This window comes from Salvelinus sp. IW2-2015, linkage group LG32 (genome assembly GCF_002910315.2).
Source record: "Salvelinus sp. IW2-2015 linkage group LG32, ASM291031v2, whole genome shotgun sequence".
In the NCBI taxonomy this organism is placed as follows: domain Eukaryota; kingdom Metazoa; phylum Chordata; class Actinopteri; order Salmoniformes; family Salmonidae; genus Salvelinus; species Salvelinus sp. IW2-2015.
The window spans coordinates 27,844,775-27,860,020 of NC_036871.1; the positions used below are offsets into that span (position 1 = coordinate 27,844,775).

The 15,246-nt window shown below is 44.7% G+C and overlaps 1 protein-coding gene across 6 annotated transcripts in view; it reads left to right on the plus strand.

Moving 5' to 3' along the window:
• Window positions 1-14,896, plus strand: part of LOC111957156 (uncharacterized) — a 22,671-nt gene extending 7,775 nt beyond the window's left edge. For 3 of the 6 annotated variants that reach the window (XM_023977904.2, XM_023977900.2, XM_023977903.2), the window contains exons 2-4: window positions 12,133-12,408; window positions 14,157-14,270; window positions 14,510-14,896. In XM_023977904.2, the coding sequence (XP_023833672.1) occupies window positions 12,133-12,408; window positions 14,157-14,270; window positions 14,510-14,613 (494 nt within the window). In that variant the 3' untranslated portion in view covers window positions 14,614-14,896. Of the gene's footprint in view, window positions 1-9,744; window positions 11,899-12,132; window positions 12,409-14,156; window positions 14,271-14,509 lie in introns of those variants that run through there. The other 3 variants (XM_023977901.2, XM_070436759.1, XM_023977902.2) reach the window with 2 other exon arrangements.
• The last annotated feature ends 350 nt before the right edge of the window (window positions 14,897-15,246 follow it).

Below are 15,246 nucleotides of genomic sequence, written 5' to 3' on the forward strand. Positions count from 1 at the left end.
GTAACTGATTGAAACGCTACTAGCGCGTACCCGCTAACTAGCTAGCCATTTCACATCCGTTACACTGGTGTGTCAAGTTTTGACTGATACTGTATGTTGGCTAGCAATAGCACAGAACAGTTTGTGCATGCTATGGAACAAAAGGGCCGCCATTATACAATCATGAGCACAGTCAGAATAAAGGCTGCCCCCATGCTCAACCAGCGAGCAGCAGACAGACTTGTGGAAAAACACACAAACCAAAGAGGTGTCCTGCATTCAATGTTGAATGTAAAAAATGTGGCAAGATAAATCACTTTGCAGCTGTGTGGAGGTCAGGGACAGATGTTGCTCCTTTTGAAACAGAGGTCAAGGAAGTGGACATGTTAGAGTAAAGTACATCGAAAAAAAATCAAAAGAAAACTGCAAACTGAATAGGAGACCAAACAAGCAGCAAACAAAGAAGAAAGGCTTTTGAAAAAGTAACAATTTTTCATAAAATTATACCGTTTTCTTAGCTAGCTAAGTTGTTTACCTGTTGCTAGGCAGTTGCTAGGGACATTCCTGAAAGAAGCTAGCTAGCTAACAAGGAGTGTCTAGTTGGCAGAAGAGAAGAAGGGACAAAGAAGGGACAAAGTGGGACAAAATAAGGACAGAAGAAAAGGGAAAGGGGACATTAAGGTGAAGCAGTCCTCTAAAGACACAAAAGACAATAATACAAGAAACAACACTTTCTATTGGCCTGCTCCCTCTACGATACGCAACTCCCGGTTTGGTTTGGAGGAGTAGTTGTCATTCCGTTTGGCTCCACAGGTAGTTTATGTAGAGGTAGTATTAATATTCTTTATTTAGTACACAGTGTTTGTTTTGTGTTTTTTTTCTTTTTTTTTTCTGTGTTTTTTTTTGTTGTCTTTTTTTTTTTTTTTTTTTTTTTTTTTTTTTATTGAATTTGTTTGATCTTAGCTGGCGTACAATAGCTCTTTGTATCAAGATAATTTGTGTAGTTAGAGATAAATTGTCGAGGGTTACCTAGCCAGTTTAGAGGTTACCTAGCAGTACACTTCAAACAAAGTCACGCAGCCAGCTAGTAGCTATTTCACCAGCCAGCGTACTCATAGATTTATTTTAGTTCCCAGTATAAGTTTTTTGACGTAAGCTTAAACTTCTGAACATTCGAGACGTGTAGTGCCATTGTCATTCGATCTACTTTGCATTACGCGTAAGCTTGCTTCTGTAGCTGTAACTAATGTGTTCTTCTATACGCCTGTTTCTTCCTCTCTGCACAGACCATACAAAACGCTTCACACGCGTGGTTCCGCTGCTACTCTAACGATCTGGTGGTTCCTAGCAGGTGCAGCGCCGTTGGAGTTTCCAGGTTCCGGCAGCTCTGGAACTGCTCGATCTGCGCAACAAGGCAGAGTTCATCTCAGCCTATTGCTTCCCTCCAGTCCTCGATTCTTGGCACTGACGGAACATGGATTACACACTGAAACTGGTTACTCTCTGTCTCTCCGTCTGCCGTGTTCTCGCAACACCCGAGAGCTTTTCTGGTCAGCGGGGTGGGGCACTGGGACTCCTCATTCTCGCAAGTGGACATTCTTCTCTTTCTCTCCCTGACCATCTGTTATCGCTCCTTTGAATTCCATGCTGTACAGTTACCAGCTTTTCAAGCTTATTCCTTATCTTTATCGCCCTCTGCAGGGTTCGCTTGGGAGTTCACCAATGGCTTGACGATGCCTATGAAGTTCTTCCTGAGGATGGTACACTCTCACATTTCTGGGTGACTTACTCCCACGTCTACTTTGAATTCATTCTCTTGCTCCTTCTTTCCCTCCTCTCATCATCCTCGTCTCTGACCTAAGTTACTCTATCCTCATCACCCCGTAACTCAAAGCGGGATCGTTGACGTCATTTATCTGCTGTTCTTCCAGTTGTTTTTTTTATTTCTATCCTCATTGCAACTCCCCCTCAGTCTCTGACATACTGTATCGTTTTCGATTCTGCTCTCATCCAACACTTCCACACTGCCCGCTACTCGGATGGCTATCCGCGCCGTCCAACTTCGCTTCTCTCCCCCGCTACTCTCTCCTCTTCCATCCTATCATCTCTTCTCTGCTCAAACCTTCTCCAACTATCTCCTGATTCTGCTCTCAACCTCCCTCCTCCTTTTGCATCCTTGACTCTTAGTCCCTATCCTCGCGGCGGTCGGTCCTCCCCTCTGCTCCGTGGCTCGACGACTCATTGCGAGCTCAACAGAACAGGGCTGCCGGGAAGCCGAGCGGAATGGAGGAAACTCGCCTCCTGGGACCTGGCATCCTTTCACTCCTCCTTCTACATTCTCCTCTTCTGTCTGCTTGCTGCTAAAGCCATTTTCTAACCATCTAAATTCCAAGCATCTGCTAACCTAGGAGCTCTTTGCCACTTCTCTCTCCCTCCTGATCTCCTCGCCCTCCTCCCCTTCCTCTCATGCTGCTGATGACTTCGTCACATTTTGAAAAGAAGGTCGACGACATCCGTCCTCGTTTGCTAAGTCAACGACACGCTGGTTCTGCTCACACTGCCTACCATGTGCTTTGACTCTTTTCTCCCTTCTCTCCAGATGAAATCTCGGCGTCTTGTGACGGCCGGCCGCCAACACCGCCCGTTGACCTATCCTCTTCTTCTCCAGACATTTCCGGAGACCTTTCTCCCTTACATCACTCGCTCATCAATCATCCTTGACCGCTGGCTACGTCCCTTCCGTCTTCAAGAGAGCGAGAGTTGCACCCTTCTGAAAAAACCTACACTCGATCTCCGATGTCAACACTACAGACCAGTATCCCTTCTTCTTTTCTCTCCAAAACTCTTGAACGTGCCGTCCTTGGCCAGCTCTCCTGCTATCTCTCTCAGAATGACCTTCTTGATCCAAATCAGTCAGGTTTCAAGACTAGTCATTCAACTGAGACTGCTCTTCTCTGTGTCACGGAGGCGCTCCGCACTGCTAAAGCTAACTCTCTCTCTCTGCTCTCATCCTTCTAGACTATCGGCTGCTTTGATACTGTGAACCATCAGATCTCCTCTCTCACTCTCCGAGCTGGGCATCTCCGGCGCGGCCCACGCTTGGATTGCGTCCTACTGACAGGTCGCTCCTACCAGGTGGCGTGGCGAGAATCTGTCTCCGCACCACGTGCTCTCACCACTGTGTCCCCAGGGTCTCTGTTCTAGGCCTATCTATTCTCGCTATAACACCAAGTCACTTGGTCTGTCATATCTCCACATGGTCTCTCCTATCATTGCTATGCAGACGACACAACATTAATCTTCTCCTTTCCCCCTCTGATAACCAGGGGGTGAATCGCATCTCTGCATGTCTGGCAGACATATCAGTGTGGATGACGGATCACACCGTCAAGCTGAACTCGGCAAGACGGAGCTGCTCTTCCTCCCGGGGAAGGACTGCCCGTTCCATGATCTCACCATCACGGTTGACAACTCCATTGTGTTCCTCTCCCAGAGTGCTAGAGACCTTGGCGTGATCCTGGACAACACCTCTGTCGTTCTCAACTAACATCAAGGCGGTGACCCGTTCGTAGTGGTTCATGCTCTACAACATTCGCAGAGTACGACCTGCCTACGCAGGAAGCGGCGCAGGTCCTAATCCAGGCACTTGTCATCTCCCGTCTGGATTACTGCAATCGCTGTTGGCTGGGCTCCCTGCCTGTGCCATTAAACCCCTACAACTCATCCAGAAGCGCGCAGCCCGTCTGGTTTTCAACTTTCCAAGTTCTCTCACGTCACCGCTCCTCCCGCTCTCTCTGGGCTTCAGTTGAAGCTCGCATCCGTTACAAGACCATGGTGCTTGCTACGGAGCTGTGAGGGGAACGGCACCTCGTACCTTCAGGCTCTGATCAGGCCTAACCCAACAAGGGCACTGCGTTCATCCACTCTGGCCTGCTCGCCTCCCTACCTTGAGAAGTACAGTTCCCGCTCAGCCCAGTCAAAATGTTCGCTGCTCCTGGGACCCCAATGGTGGAACAAACTCCTCACGACGCGCAGGTAGCGGAGTCAATCACCACTTCCGGAGACACCTGAAACCCACCTCTTTAAGGAATACCTAGGATAGGATAAAGTAATCCTTCTACACCCCCCCCCCCTTAAAAGAGTTAGATGCACTATTGTAAAGTGGTTGTTCCACTGGATATCATAAGGTGAATGCACCAATTTGTAAGTCGCTCTGGATAAGAGCGTCTGCTAAATGACTTAAATGTAAATGTAATGTTGTTCATAGGTGCAGTGACACAAGCGCTCAAAAAAGATGCTGGCTGGCACACAAACTTACGTTTATGAATAACTTTTCATGTTCAAAATTGTGCACTCTCAAACAATAACATGCTATTCTTTCACTGTAATAATTACTGTAAATTGGACAGTGCAGTTAGATTAACAAGAATTTAAGCTTTCTGCCAATATCAGATATGTCTATGTCCTGGGAAATGTTCTTGTTACTTACAACCTCATGCTAATCGCATTAGCCTACGTTAGCTCAACTGTCCCGTGGATGGGACACCAATCCCAAAGAAGATTTATTAAAGGACTCTGAGTTTCCAGGCCTGCACCACATCTACATTGATCCAAAAGTCCCTCCTGTTGTTCATGGATGTAGGAAAATCCCATATGATGTGCTTGACCAGCTGAAAGAGACATTGGTCAATCAAGAGCAGAGGGGTGTGGTCAGCAAAGTAACAAAACCATCAGCGTGGGTGAAGCACCTTTTGGCAGCGACTACAGCCTCGAGTCTTGGGTTTGACGCTACAAGCTTGGCACCTGTATTTGGGGAGTTTCTCGCATTCTTCTCTGCAGATCCTCTCAAGCTCTGTCAGGTTGGATGGGGAGCATCTCTGCACAGCTATTTTCAGGTCTCTCCAAAGATGTTCTATCGTTCAAGTCCGGGCTCTGGCTGAAGCCACTTCTGCGTTGTCTCGCTGTGTGCTTAGGGTCATTGTCCTGTTGGGAAGTGAACCTTCACCCTGTCTGAGGTCCTGAGTGCTCTGGAGCAGGTTTTCATCAAGGATCTCTCTGTACTTTGCTCTGTTCACCTTTCCCTTGGTCCTGACTAGTCTCCAAGTCTCTGTCGCTGAAAAACCTCCCCACAGAAGGATTCTGCCACCACCATGCTTCACGGTAGGGATGGTGCCAGGTTTCCTCCAGACGTGATGGTTGGCATTCAGGCCAAAGAGTTCAATCTTGGTTTCATCAGACCAGAGAATCTTGTTTTTCATGGTCTGAGAGTCCTTTAGGCTTCCGTCTTGCCACTCTACTATAAAGGCCTGATTGGTGGAGTGCTGCAGAGATGGTTGTCCTTCTGGAAGGTTCTCCATTCTCCACAGAGGAACTCTGGAGCTCTGTCAGAGTGACCATCGGTTTCTTGGCCGCCTCCTTGACCAAGGCCCTTCTCCCCCGATTGCCTAGTTTGGCCGGGCGGCCAGCTCTAGGAAGAGTCTTAGTGGTTCCAAACTTCTTCCATTTAAGAATGATGGAGGCCACTGTGTTCTTGTGGACCTTCAATGCTGCGGAAATGTTTTGGTACCCTTCCCCAGATCTGTGCCTCGACACAATCCTCGACACAGCTCTACTGACAATTCCTTCGATCTCATGGCTTGGTTTTTGCTCTGACGTGCATTGTCAACTGTGGGACCTTATATTGACAGGTGTGTGTGCCTTTCCAAATCATGTCCAATCAATTTAATTTACCACAGGTTGACTCCAATGAAGTTGTAGAAACATTTCAAGGATGATCAATGGAAACAGGATGCACCTGAGCTCAATTTCGAGTCTCATAGCAAAGGGTCTGAATACTTATGTAAATAAGGTATTTCTGTTTGTTTAATCAATTTGCAAAAATGTCTAAAAACCTGTTTTCACTTTGTCATTATCTGTAAATTGATGAGGATTTTTATTTATTTAATACATTTTATAATAAGGCTGTAACGTAACAAAATGTGGAAAAAGTCAAGGGGTCTGAATACTTTCCGAATGTACTGTATGGCATCTATGGACCAACGTCTTTCAACGCAATATTTTCCAGACTAGTATGTCAAACAACTGACCAATAAACCTTAATGTGGGCATGGGCTGGCACATAAATGTATATACACCAGTACACATGTTACAAACCCTGTCAAGACTCAACATCTGCAAGCATGTTCAGATTGACCACAAGGGAGCGCTACAACAGGCACATATCTCTTGATCTGTTTGACTCAGTGTTGAAATTGGAAACCTGAGGTCTGGATTGTGATTCCTAGGATTTCAGTGACTACTTATTTTGAACTTTTTTTGTTTTACTCAAAAGGAGAAACACTTTTACATCCAAGGCTACAGATTGAGAGACAGAAGTTTGTCATAAAGTGGCTGCAGCTTGCACCAGACAGAGACAGAGGCAGAAAGGAGAGGACTGAACACAGCAAGGAAAGGGCAGATAGAACCAGAGAGACAAACATTTACATACACACATAAACTCAGCAAAAAAATGAACGTCCTCTCACTGTCAACTGCGTTTATTTTCAGCCAARTTAACATGTGGTAATATTTGTATGAACATAAGATTCAACAAGTGAGACAAACTGAACAAGTTCCACAGACATGTGACTAACAGAAGTGGAATAATGTGTCCCTGAACAAAGTGGGGTCAAAATCAAAAGTAACAGTCGGTATCTGGTGTGGCCACCAGCTGCATTAAGTACTGCAGTGCATCTCCTCCTCATGGACTGCACCAGATTTGCCAGTTCTTGCTGTGAGATGTTACCCCACTCTTCCACCAAGGCACCTGCAAATTCCTGGACATTTCTGGGGGGAATTGCCCTAGCCCTCACTCTGATCCAACAGGTCCCAGACGTGCTCAATTGGATTGAGATCTGGGCTCTTCGCTGGCCATGGCTGGCCAGGAAATTACGCACAGAACGAGCAGTATGACTGGTGGCATTGTCATGCTGGAGGGTCATGTCAGGATGAGCCTGCAGGAAGGGGACCACATGAAGGAGGAGGATGTCTTCCCTGTAACGCACAGCGTTGAGATTGCCTGCAATGACAACAAGCTCAGTCCGATGACGCTGTGACACACCGCCCCAGACCATGACGGACCCTCCACCTCCAAATCGATCCCACTCCAGAGTACAGGCCTTGGTGTAACGCTCATTCCTTCGACGAGAAACGCAAATCCGACCATCACCCCTGCTGAGACAACCGCGACTCGTGAGTGAAGAACACTTTTTGCCAGTCTTGTCTGGTCCAGCAACGGTGGGTTTGTGCCCATAGGCGACGTTGTTGCCGGTGATGTCTGGTGAGGACCTGCCTTACAACAGGCCTACAAGCCCTCAGTCCAGCCTCTCTCAGCCTATTGCGGACAGTCTGTGCACTGATGAAGGGATTGTGCGTTCCTGGTGTAACTCGGGCAGTTGTTGCTGCCATCCTGTACCTGTCCCGCAGGTGTAATGTTCGGATGTACCGATCCTGTGCAGGTGTTGTTACACGTACTCTGCCACTGCGAGGACAATCAGCTGTCCGTCCTGTCTCCCTGTAGCGCTGTCTTAGGCATCTCACAGTACGAACATTGCAATTTATTGCCCTGGCCACATCTGCAGTCCTCATGCCTCCTTGCAGCATGCCTAAGGCACGCTCACGCAGATGAGCAGGGACCCTGGGCATCTTTCTTTTGGTGTTTTTCAGAGTCAGTAGAAAGGCCTCTTTTTAGTGTCCTAAGCTTTCATAACTGTGACCTTAATTGCCTACCGTCTGTAAGCTGTTAGTGTCTTAATGACCGTTCCACAGGTGCATGTTCATTAATTGTTTATGGTTCATTGAACAAGCATGGGAAACGGTGTTTAAACCCTTTACAATGAAGATCTGTGGAGTTATTTGGATTTGTACGAATTATCTTTGAAAGACAGGGTCCTGAAAAAGGGACGTTTCTTTTATTGCTGAGTTTACATACATACATACATACATACATACATACATACATACATACATACATACATACATACATACATACATACATGTAAGGGATAAACACTGACACTTTGTACATTATCTGGAAATAATGGACGACCTGATAATGACCGAGTTGATTAATTCCAGATAATGTACAGAGCGGAGGAGTTTATCCCACTTAAACCACTGTTGCCATAGAAAACGAGCACACATTTACTGGTAAAAATGACATGTTTTCATTGAGATTTTAATTTTGATAAGTAAATTCATACTATTTCAGCCTTCCACTAAACCAGGTTGTTAGTTCTATCGGTTAAGTTGCTAGAGAAGAGGACTTGTTGTTCATTCTATTTGTTTGATTGCTCTGTAGGCTTGCGATGTTCTCATCCCTTGCTTGCTAGGTAGCCAATTATGGCTAACACAGTCGTGTCAACTCTGCAGATAGAATAACATCAAAGTAGCTGCATTTGCATTTGTTTAAGCTGTTTTCTAGTGACATTTATTTAGATACATCCATGCTACTGTACATAAATAGTGCCTGTTGAGGGATGAAAGCCACACAAAGTCAATTTCATCTATTTAAATAAAATCGAGTGAATTCGGGCCATTGCTGGGCCTAAAATGGCAGCTTTGGCTCAGTTCTGGCTGCCAGATCGGGCCCAAATGACTCAGGCCTATTCTATACCGTCATTCATTTCAGACTCGGGCCGGATCCGGCTGCCAGTTTTAGATCTGGCATGCAGGAATCAGGCCAGATGTTTGTGCCACCTGGGATGCAGCTAGTTTGTGAAGTGGTTGACTAGCCTACCAGCAGTTTCTCCAAGCCGAAGGAACACAGCTGAGAGGATGTTAACATGTCACACGGTGGTTAGCAGATGTAGACAGATAGATGTGTGTTTTGCCCTACTGTAGAAATGGCCTGGTAAAGATGGATTCAAAGGAAATGTTTACCTGGGGACTCAGAGGTGAAAACATCAGAGATCAAATTAATGTGAATCTCTCTCTCTCTCTACTATGATATACCCTATTATATAGGCTATTATACTCCTTTAAACTTCAACTTTAAAGTTTGCAATAGTATCAATTGCAAGAGGATGTGATCTGTTGGTCAGTGTTATCATACCATCTGCTTGTTTATCATGAGAGCTACTCAGACCTGTGTTTCCTGAGTAAGTGTGAGGTCATAAACTCTATATGTAGTTTCCACACTTCCTTTCTGTGTCTGAAGGTACTCAGTACAGATTGACGTACAGTATATATTCAAAAGTATGTGGGCACCCCTTCAAATTAGTGGATTCGGCTATTTTAGCCACACCTGCTGCTGACAGGTGTATAAAATCGAGCACACAACCATTCCATCTCCATAGACAAACATAGGTAGTAGAATGGCCTTACTGAAGAGCTCAATGACTTTCAACATGGCACCGTCATAGGATGCCACCTTTCCAACAAGTCAGTTCGTCAAATTTCTGCCTTGCTGGAGCTTCCTCGATCAACCGGCAGTGCTGTTATTGTGAAGTGGAAACGTCTAGGAACAACAACAGCTCAGCTGTGAAGTGGTAGGTAGGCCACACAATTTCGTAAGGGACCACAGAGTGCTGAAGTGCAAAACGGGTAAAAATCGTCTGTCCTTGTTTGCAACACTCACTACCAAGTTCCAAACTATATCTGGAAGCAACGTCAGTACCAGAACTGTTGTCGGGAGCATCATGAAATGAATTTCCGTGGCCGAGCAGCCGCACACAAGCCTAAGATCACCATGCGCAATACTAAGCGTTGGCTGGAGTGGTGTAAGGCTTGCTGCCATTGGACTCTGGAGCAGTGGAAAGTGTTCTCTGGAGTGATGAATTACGCTTCACCATCTGGCAGTCCGACGGACAAATATAGGTTGGCGGATGCCAGGAGAACGCTACAGTGCCAACTGTAAAATTTGGTGGAGGAGGAATAATGGTCTGGGGCTGTTTTTCATGGTTTGGGCTAGGCCSKTTAGATCCAGTGAAGGGACACTACAGCATACAATGACATTCTAGACGATTCTGTGCGTCCAACTTTGTGGCAACAGTTTGGGGAAGGCCCTTTCCTGTTTCAGCATGACAATGCCCCCATGCACAAAGTGAGGTCCATACAATCGAAATCGGTGTGAAAGAACTTCACTGGCCTGCACAGAGCCCTGGCCTCAACCCCATCGAACACCTTTGGGATGAATTGGAACGCCGACTGAAGCAGTGAGCTCTTAAGGCCATTCTACTGCCAATGTTTTTCTATGTAGATTGCATATCAGTGTGCTTGATTGTAACCTCTACGGGACGGCTGAGCTAACATAGGCTAACGTGATTAGCATGAGGTTGTAAGTATCAAGAACATTTCCCAGGACATAGACATATCTGATATGGGCAGAAAACTTTAATTCTTGTTAATTTAACTGCACTGTCCAATTTACAGTAGCTATTACAGTGCAATAATACCATGCTATTGTTTGAGGAGCGTGCACAGTTATGAACTTAAATGTATTAATAAACCAATTAGGCACATTTGGGCAGTCTTGATACAACATTTTGAACCGAAATGCAATGGTTCCTTGAATCAGTCTAAAACTTTGCACATAATCTGCTGCCATCTAGTGGAACAGTACATTATGGCTTTTCTCTTGCATTTCAAAGATGACGGAACAAAGAAAAACGCATGTTTTTTAAATTTGTATTATCTTTTACCAGATCTAATGTGTTATATTCTCCTACATTAATTTCACATGTCCACAAACGTCAAAGTGTTTCCTTTCAAATGGTATCAAGAATATGCATATCCTTGCTTCAGGTCTGAGCTACAGGCAGTTAGATTTGGGCATGTCATTTTTGGCGKAAATTTCTAAAAAATGGTCCGATCCTTAAGAGTAACTCCTGTCAGCAACAGGTGTGGCTGAAATAGCCGAATCCATTAATTTGAAGGGGTGGCCACATACTTTTGTATATATAGTGTATATCAGCATGGTAGAATTCAATGGCTAGTTCATTCTTGCATGTTCTTTGTTTTGAGCAGCTTTTGAAAGCAAAAGTCGAATTGAAAACATTAATGTTATTGGCATTGAATTAAATATTCATAATGTCAAGCTAGGACTGATGGTTTGGTTGGCTACGCATAGTCCCTGGTTGATTATCCCTTACATATGCACYGTATATCAGCATGGTAGAATTCAATGGCTATAGTTCATTCTTACATGTTCTATGTTTGATCTGCTCTAATTTAAAGCATTGTTGTCATTGGGAATTCGATTTTCATAATAGCAAGCTAGGACTCATGGTTGTTTAGCTAAATTAGCAAATCTGTTTGGTGACCAAGGTAACTACTGTAGCTATCTAGTAAACTAACTTGCTAGCTACTTATTTGATGTTGAACACATTTCTAGTGGCATATGTGTTAAATTAAAGCCATGGGATAAAAGGGATAATCAACACGGGGCTCTATGCGTTCTCTGGAAAATGAACAAGTAGAAATAGCCTGGTAAAGATGGATTCAGGGGAAATGTTTACCTGGGGACTCAAAGGTGAAAACATCAAAGAGAGAGAACAAATGAATGTGAAGCTCTCTCTCTCTCTCTGTCTGCCTCTCTCTCTCTACTGTCATAGACCCTACTGTATAGGAAAATATACTCCTTTAAACTTCCACTTTAAACTTTGCAAGTTTGCAATAGAATGAATTGCAAGAGGATGTGATCTGTTGGTCAGTGTTATCAAARCATCTGCTGGTTTATCATGAGAGCTACTCAGACCTGCGTTTCCTGAGTAACTGTTAGGTCACCCTATAGGTAGTTTCCACACTGCCTTTCTGTGTCTGAAGGGACTCAGTCCACACATCAAGCTGTAAAAAGGACAGACTGACATATATCACAAACGGGACTGATTGACATTATGTGCTTGATCTTAAGGATAGCTTTTCTCTTGGTCCAAGTAAGAGGTAAGTCTAGGCACAGCCAGTCATAGGCTTTTAGTGGAAAGGAGTATGTTGTCTTTCTAAGGTCAATTCTCTCTGTCATATTTCAAATGGATGAATAGGATGGATAAATAGGAAATAGAGCTTGGACAATCTTTGCTTATAGCCTAACAAGTAGTTATAACAAGCTTATAAGTGGTTATAACAAGCTTAACACAAGTGTTATCTTATAACAAGTGGATGTTTTGGGATTTATAGGTCACTGTTACACCTCCATCAACTCAGCCCATGTGGACCAAACAATCCGTCCGGGCCACAGCTTCAGCCTGGCCTGTGAGTTTGTCTGCCTGCAGCCCAGCCATGCGATGCAGTGGTGGAAGGATGGCCAGGTGCTACTTAACGCTAGCTCCATCCTGCCCAACATTACTCTGTCTATGCATGTGAGTGGAGCTGGAGAGAAGGACAGTGGGAACTATAGCTGTAGGACAGAACCACCTGATGCCCTGGGCACCACAGCTGTTATTACAGTGGGAGGTAAGATCAAATCAAAATCCAATCAAATTWTATTTGTCACATACACAGTTTACAGCAGGTGTAAAAGGGGCAGTGAAATGCTTGTGTGCTATCTCCCTCAACATTACAGTACAATAATCAATATCAATAATAAGAGTCAAATAAAAACATACCACATTTAGGCATGTGTGATGTGTACAATTGTCATAGACCTGAATATTTATGTATCACCCTGAGCTAATACCTAGGCTTCAGCTCAGTGTGTTAATGCAGCCTTGTAGCACGCAGATTACCCAGACGGTGTATCTTTATAAACTCAGCAAAAAAAGAAAGATAATTCATACAAATCCAAATAACTTCACAGATCTTCATTGTAAAGGGTTTAAACACTGTTTCCCATGCTTGTTCAATAAAGCATAAACAATTAATGAACATGCACCTGTGGAACGGTCGTTAAGACACTAACAGCTTACAGACGGTAGGCAATTAAGGTCACAGTTATGAAAGCTTAGGACACTAAAGAGGCCTTTCTACTGACTCTGAAAAACACCAAAAGAAAGATACCCAGGGTCCCTGCTCATCTGCGTGAACGTGCCTTAGGCATGCTGCAAGGAGGCATGAGGACTGCAGATGTGACCAGGGCAATAAATTGCAATGTCTGTACTGTGAGACGCCTAAGACAGCGCTACAGGGAGACAGGACGGACAGCTGATCGTCCTCACAGTGGCAGACCACATGTAACAACACCTGCACAGGATCGGTACATCCAAACATCACACCTGCGGGACAGGTKCAGGATGGCATCAACACCTGCCCGAGTTACACCAGGAACGCACAATCCCTCCATCAGTGCTCAGACTGTCCTCAATAGTCTGAGAGAGGCTGGACTGAGGGCTTGTAGGCCTGTTGTAAGGCAGGTCCTCACCAGACATCACCGGCAACAACATCACTTATGGGCACAAACCACCGTCGCTGGACCAGACAGGACTGGCAAAAAGTGCTCTTCACTGACGAGTCACGGTTTTGTCTCACCAGGGGTGATGGTCGGATTCGCGTTTCTCGTCGAAGGAATGAGCGTTACACCGAGGCCTGTACTCTGGAGTGGGATCGATTTGGAGGTGGAGGGTCCGTCATTGTCTGGGGCGGTGTGTCACAGCATCATCGGACTGAGCTTGTTGTCATTGCAGGCAATCTCAACGCTGTGCGTTACAGGGAAGACATCCTCTCTCATGTGGTAGCCTTCCTGCAGGCTCATCCTGAAATGACACTCCAGCATGACAATGCCACCAGCCGTACTGCTTGTTCTGTGCGTGATTTCCTGCAAGACAGGAATGTCAGTGTTCTGCCATGGCCAGTGAAGAGCCCGGATCTCAATCCCATTGAGCACGTCTGGGACCTGTTGGATCGGAGAGTGAGGGCTAGGGCCAGAAATGTCCAGGAACTTGCAGGTGCCTTGGTGGAAGAGTGGGGTAACATCTCACAGAACTGGCAAATCTGGTGCAGTCCATGAGGAGATGCACTGCAGTACTTAATGCAGCTCGTGGCCACACCAGATACTGACTGTTACTTTTGATTTTGACCCGTCTTTGTTTAGGGCCACATTATTCAATTTATGTTAGTCACATGTCTGTGGAACTTGTTCAGTTTATGTCTCACTTGTTGAATCTTATGTTCATACAAATATTTACATGTTAAGTTTGCTGAAAAGAAACGCAGTTGACAGTGAGAGGACGTTTCTTTTGTTGCTGAGTTTAAAATGTTTTGATCAGTTTCTTTCCCCCTAGACCTCCCTACCTCTGGGCCCTCTGTCAATACCCTTGAGCCCACAGTAGAGCCAAAGCACATACCCTGCGAGGTGGATAGGGTTGGGGTTTCCAGACAAGGTGAGATGTTATTTCCCATCCACATGGTTTAGCAGCCCTATAAGTTCACCACCCAGCATCAATGATATTAATGAGAAAAATGTCCTCGTCTTTTCAATGATTTTAATGTCTCTATTTCTCTCTCTCTTTCCTGTCTGTCTCTCTTTTCGACATTTCTTTATTTTCTTTCTTTCTCTTTTCTACATTATCTCTTTCTCTCTCTCTCTTTCGCTCTTGCTCTCCCTTTATCTCTCTCTCAGGTGTTCTAGATGTTGTGATGGTGTGGTACCTACTGTTGAAGGCTATATTTCTCATCCTCATGGTGACCACTATAGCTCTGGTTCTAGCCTGCAGGCTCCGCTGAATACAGTATGGCTCTCAAGCGTATAACATGCTGCCATGCGGCTTTGCTTCCAGCTATTGTTGAATTTTAACAGCACATGCTGTGGAACGCTGTAAATCAACTTCAAGTGCCAGTGATCTTAGTTTAAAATGTTGATGGAACAGTTGGTTTTGATCTGTGTATTGTGTTTGTTCAATTATAACTTAGATAAACTTAGATATAACTTAGCCTACATGATTAACTATTTGGTATAATTATTTCTTCAAACCTGTACTGCTCCTGCAATAAACTGTTTTTTTCTCCATTTTATTTAGTCACATCAGTTTGTCAGAATAACCTAACACTGTTGGCATACGACCAGTAAGGTGCTTGGTGATGTTGTATCTGCTTTGTGGAATCCTCACCCCAAACGATAAAATAATTCAATTAACTTTATTTTCCGTGAGGGAACTTCTTGTCTGGTGTAGTTAAAAAATAAATAAACAAAATACCTATGGTTTTTACTCTTCGGGTATAATACACAATTAATTAGAGTAGAACATTGTGAATTGCAGTAGAATAGGCCTTAGTCTATGACTAGCATTGGCTCAATGTATTTGAGGAATATTTGGGCCATAGACTAGATTAGAGATTTTTGGGGGCTAGGTCGAAACC